Raw genomic sequence first — 5,576 nt, 5'->3', positions numbered from 1 at the left:
ATTCGTGTGTGTATGTGTGAGTGTAATTAGAGGGGGTAGTTTAGGTGATCGCACCTTCGAAGTCGTCCAAAACTTCACCTATCTGGGGTCAAAAGTCAGCACCGACAACAACATTGATGTTGAGTTACGCACACGGGTGCTGGCTGCCAACCGGTCATACTACAGCCTGAGGAAACTTCTCCACTCTAAATACTTGTCGCGACGGACGAAGCTGGGAATGTACAGAACATTGATAGTCCCGGTACTCACATACGCCTGTGAGACATGGACACTGTCCAAAACTGACGAAGCCCTCTTTTCTCAGCCGCGTTCGGGAGGAAGATGCTCAGAAGGATCTTTGGCCCCGCATATGTGGAAGGACAATGGAGAAGCCGCTACAATGGCAAGCTCTACGAGCTGTACGATGATCTCACTATCGTACAGCGAATTAGACTCGCCAGGCGGCCGGTGGGCTGGTCACATCATGAGAATGACACCGGACGACCCAGACCGTAACGTAAAGTCCTTTTAGGAGCGTCCACACGGACAGAGGAGGCGTGGTAGGCCCAAATTGAGATGAAGTGATGGCGTTGATGCGTCCGCCAGAACGGCCGGGACAGCGGATTGGCAGACGACGGCGCTAAACCGTGAGCGTTATCGAGGATTGTTGCAGCAGGCCAAGACCGGGAAGCGGTTGTAGCGCCTGATAAGTAAGTAAGCTGTCCATATTTTCAATCTTCTTCAAGTCAAAGGAATGTTCAGGGCCAAACAAGCGTGCATCTTCCCAGTTTTCGTACATGGATGCTCTGTGCTGGGTTGTTATCCTGTCCTGTAAGCATTCCTCGACTGGATCTGATATCTACCGGAGGTTTGACTCTTCCTGGTTTTCCGGCAATGCGCCCGTTGTGATTCTCTACGCGGAGCTCCTAATAACTGGCATGGCGAAGAAAGGCAACAACTACGCAATTGAGGAGTTTTTGGCCGTGCAGCAGCGACCGGCCCCAAATCAACAAACACCACCATAATAGATTTTTTTATCTTTGTATTGATTTATTCATACGTTTGCCGTAACATAAGAACAGAAAAGAACATGCTCACTTTCGCCTATTGCCACCCTTACCCTTGCCGCCGAAGCCGCCACCACCACCTCCCATTCGCTTACCACCGGCACCACCGTCCGGCTTCCGTTTCGGCGCCTTCTGGCCGAACGATTTGCCCTTATTTTGCTTATTTAAACCATGCTTGTTGCGCATCTTCTCCGTGCTCATCTTCGTCGACCCGCTCTGCTTGCGCTTGTCCAGCTTGTCCATGCGCTGCTTCTTCGAGGCATCGTATCGCAATTTCTTCACGTTCTTAGCACCGACATCCGTCAGGTCACGCTCGAAACGTGAGAAGTTCTTCTGCTTCTTACGGTTCTTACCACCACCACCACCGCCGGCACTCGACTCGTTGTTGTGGGCGGTGGAATCTTCCGTGGCATTGATGCTTCCCGGCCGGTTGCGTATCTTGGCCAGCTTCGCCTGCACCATCGATACCTTGCGCAGCTCGTCCAGCGCTCGTTCCCTTGCCAGCTGTTTCGGTGTTTTGTTTGATTCCGCGTTTGCTTCCGCCTCCTTCTTCGCTTTCTTCTTGTCCCCACCAGACGGCGCCACCGCGCCTCCCGCTTCCCTTTGCTTTCTCATCTTTTCCTGATGGTATCGGACGGGATCGAAATCGTCCTCATCGTCATCGTCGCCACGGCGCTTACGCTTTTTGGCCTTCTTCTTCTCGGTCGCTTCGTCACCGGCGAGGCGTGTCTTTTCTTCGCGGCGCTCGTGCAACGTTTGGAACCACTCTCGCGGTGGACCGTCCTGTTTGGGGGCCGCCGCCTGACCCTTCAGCTTGCGCTCGGCACTGGTAAGCTGTTTCTCCGTCTGGCGCAACAGCTTCTCCGCCCGCTCTTCCGCCAGCACGTGGTTAATTTCCGGCTCGAGCGCTGCCACCTTGTTCCGGTACTTTTCGATAATGTCCAGCGGAATGATGCGGTTCTTTACCGAGCTGACGGCGTTCTTTACGATTTCCTTCACTATTTTGCGCTCCTGTTCGCCGGCCAGCGAAACCGAAACACCGGCCTTGCCGGCACGTGCCGTACGACCGACACGATGAATGTAGTGTTCCATCGTCGCCGGCATAACAAAGTTGATGACCGTTTTGACGCTGCTAATGTCCAACCCGCGCGCTGCCACGTCCGTCGCTACCAGGATGTCGATCTGCTCGTCCTTAAACTGCTTCAGCGACTCGAGACGCTGCGCCTGGGAAAGGTCACCGTGCAGCTCGCCCGTCTTCACGCCCAGCAAACCGAGCAAGATGCGCAACCGATGCGCCGTACGCTTGGTCTGCACAAACACCATACAGTGATCGTGGAAGGTACGGCAAACCAGCGCCGCCAGTATCGCTTCCCGATCCGCTTCGCGCCCTTCGCGAATGCGGATAAACTCCTGGCGCAGATTGAACGCGACCGTTTGATTATTGTTGACGAAGATTTTCACCGGCTTTTTGAGCGACACGGCGGCCAAATCTTTCACCTCCTCCGTCATCGTGGCGGAGAACAGCATCGTCTGGCGGGTGGCCGAACAGCTGCGAATAATTTCCTTCATCTGCTCGGCGAAATATTCGTCCAGCATGCGGTCCGCTTCGTCGAGAATCAGAATCTGAAAGCAATTGGCGAACGAACGAGGTTAGTGGAGCTCATTCGATGCAAATTTTTTAAGAGACGGTTTTTCTAAAAGCTCAGAAATGGTGAGAAACGATCGCTCGGCAATCAGTTTCAATAATAACCTGAATTCGTCTTACAAACCCACACGCAAGGTGCCGATTTTTCAGAGCGCAAGGATATATGTTCATCAAAGCGAATGGTTTAACGCAACGGTCCGTCCTGACTCTGGGCTTCAACTTACTTCAATCGAATCCAGCGAAAAGCTCGGCGTATTTTTGATGTGATCGATCAACCGACCTGGCGTCGCAATCACAACATCCGGGTTCTTGCGCAGTACCGCTTCCTGGGCCTTTACGTCCAAACCACCGATTGCTATACCGACATCCACGTTGGTGAACTGTGTCAGCTGCTTGGCCACCTGGTACACCTGCGCACCGAGCTCGCGAGTCGGCACCAGCACCAGCACTCGCGTGACAGCCTGGGCCATATTCGGTTTGTACAGCAAACGTTCCAGCGTGGGCAACATGTAAGCGGCCGTCTTACCCGTACCGGTTGCCGCACAACCACAAATATCTCGTCCCATCAGTGCGATCGGTATGGTGGACGCCTGGATCGGCGTCGGATAGATGTACCCAAGCGCACCGATCGCTTTCATGAGCGGTCGCGATAGATCCATCTGGTAGAACGACTGTATCTCTCCGTTGGCGTTCTCTTCCATCTCCTCGAAATAGTCCTTCGTACCGTCTTCCGTGTCTTCCTTCACCTCGACGGTGGGGCCACCATTTTCCGTCACCTGCTTTTTGCCCTTACGCTCCTTCACGCGCATGTAATCGTGTTTCATCTCGTCCTCCGACAGATCCAACTCTTCGTTGTGCTTCGCCGCGCCATCGTCATCCCGATCGTCCTCCTCATCATCATCCTTCAGTGCATCGGCACTCTCCTTCGTGCGGTCGCGGATTACATTGGCGATCTTATCGTTAACCTCACCCCGGTTCTTGCGCTTCACGAAACGCATCAAATCGTCCCATGTGTCGTGGTTGTATTCCTTCACCGATGAAACGAACTGGAAACTTCCGTCAAAATCGGTCAGCTTCTGGTTTTTTAGCTTGGTCGGCTGAAACTCGACCTCCGTATCGGACTCCTCGGAGAAATCTTCGACCTCATCCTCTTCGTTTATGGTTTTTATAAGATCCAAGCGGCGCGTTAAATCTTTCGTATCCGACAACCCATTCTCTCCCCCATTGACCGTAACAGAGGAAGTGCTTTTGTTATCTTCTGCTACCTTTGGATTTTTGTCTTTCTTCGTTTTGAGCTGATGCTTGCTTTCCGACAAGCCATTCTCACCATTTATAGGCTTTACGGTTTTCGGTTTTTTGTCTTTCTTCATATTTTATAGCCACTTGAACAGATAATCTTAAGCCGCGCGGTTCACGCTCAGTAGTTCCCGGTACGCACGCACGTGTTTACTTGTTTACAAAACGTTGGACGAACGGGCCGTCAAGTTGATTCGCTGCCAGATGAAGTAGTGAGTCACAGCAGTGTAAACCAAGTCAACACGGTATTCAGCAAATTTCAGCAGAGCGCGCGTTTTGGAGATGGAGCAAGAAACAAGGAAGACAATCAAACAATTCCTATAATTATGATTTGTTTTATGTTCTATCAGTTTGAAGAAACCGTAGTAGGGAGAATCTGTTAAATTTTACCTAATTTCAACATTAAAAACGGTTGGATTAGCATTTCTCGACATTTCAATATTGCAAGAAAATATTGGCACCCATACTTTTGTCAAGCAAACCGGTAAAGTACCGGTAAAAATTAAATTGGTTAAAATTCATTGAGGCGTATTCTTCCAAATTTAATGGGGTTATTACACGAGGGATTTTTTGGTTGGTGATTTTCTGTCAAATAGGGCGTTTGACAGAAAAAAACCCGCTGTCCGTGTAATAACACAATATGCTGCACAGATTTTTATTGCCATCATCCGAATTATTTTACATTTGAATTGTCCGTTATTCTAAAATGGAATGAAATATTTATCATTAACATAACGTACCATGCCGGGCACCGACTGACGATGCCATTATGATAGGGATACTTTTTCGTGACCGACAGCGCTTTGGTCAGACAAACATTCGGTTAAAGATTTTTCGGTTCAAACTGGTCCCACATCACTTTCTAAGCATGATTGTTCACATGTTTCAAAGAAAATATACGGAACAATACAGTCTGGCGTTGTTTTCGTGCTTGTTCCATTCTCTTCGGTCACTGCGCGCTGTTCCGCTGGTTACGAAGAATTGCGGGCCGAACGAAAAGCGAAATTGCTTTTTGAAAACGGAGGCACTGGTAGGAGCTGCCGCTGATGATAAATCTCAGTGTAGCACTGAGCCGCTCATGCGGTGACACAGCTGATCTCATAATCGTGTCTTCCTTCACGATCAGCGGTGTGACCTTCTCCAAAAGCCACATGTATGATTCCTCATCCAATCTGGCTTAATTTAGCCTATCCTTCGGCTCCAGCCTCAGCTCTTCCATCATGTTGATATGCGATAGGGAACTTCTTTTTAAATTCATGGTTTTTACCCATTTCGATCGCGGCTTTCTTTCGCTTTGTGTAGCAAATAACGCTCCTAGCATTAGCAAAACATCGTCTTCTATATTCATTTTATTAAACTCATATATCGCATGAACTAAACTGGAAAAAAATTGGAGGAAAATTGCAAGGCAAAACAACGCATCCAAAATGTAAACAATCCTCACTTTGACAGAAAAAAACCAGCGCGATCGAAATCTGAATTCAGCATGACGAATTCATTTTTTCAGACCGGCATTTATCTGTCAAAGGCGTTTTGACAGAAAATCACCGATGAAAAATCCGTCGTGTAATAACCCCATAACCATCATT

At 49.5% G+C, this 5,576-nt stretch overlaps 1 protein-coding gene across 1 annotated transcript; it reads right to left on the bottom strand.

Moving 5' to 3' along the window:
• Positions 1 to 1,004: 1,004 nt before the first annotated feature.
• LOC118503739 (probable ATP-dependent RNA helicase DDX27) lies at positions 1,005 to 4,201 on the bottom strand. The gene is made up of 2 exons (XM_036037366.1): positions 2,916 to 4,201; positions 1,005 to 2,669 (listed from the first exon to the last, which is right to left on the bottom strand). The coding sequence occupies exons 1-2, from the start codon at positions 4,059 to 4,061 to the stop codon at positions 1,074 to 1,076; spliced, it is 2,742 nt and encodes a 913-aa protein (XP_035893259.1). The 5' UTR covers positions 4,062 to 4,201; the 3' UTR covers positions 1,005 to 1,073.
• Positions 4,202 to 5,576: the final 1,375 nt, after the last annotated feature.

This window comes from Anopheles stephensi, chromosome 2 (assembly GCF_013141755.1).
Source record: "Anopheles stephensi strain Indian chromosome 2, UCI_ANSTEP_V1.0, whole genome shotgun sequence".
In the NCBI taxonomy this organism is placed as follows: domain Eukaryota; kingdom Metazoa; phylum Arthropoda; class Insecta; order Diptera; family Culicidae; genus Anopheles; species Anopheles stephensi.
The sequence above is the reverse complement of the archived record's forward strand: the minus strand, read 5'-3'. Positions and strand labels throughout refer to the sequence as shown.

What these genes read in the sequence shown, in the direction of transcription:
- LOC118503739 (XM_036037366.1), bottom strand. Translation starts at nt 4,061, where the DNA reads ATGAAGAAAGACAAAAAACCGAAAACCGTAAAGCCTATAAATGGTGAG. An exon ending in TTTCGCTGGATTCGATTGAA is followed by an intron (nt 2,670 to 2,915) that starts GTAAGTTGAAGC and finishes AATTGCTTTCAG; the next exon opens with ATTCTGATTCTCGACGAAGC.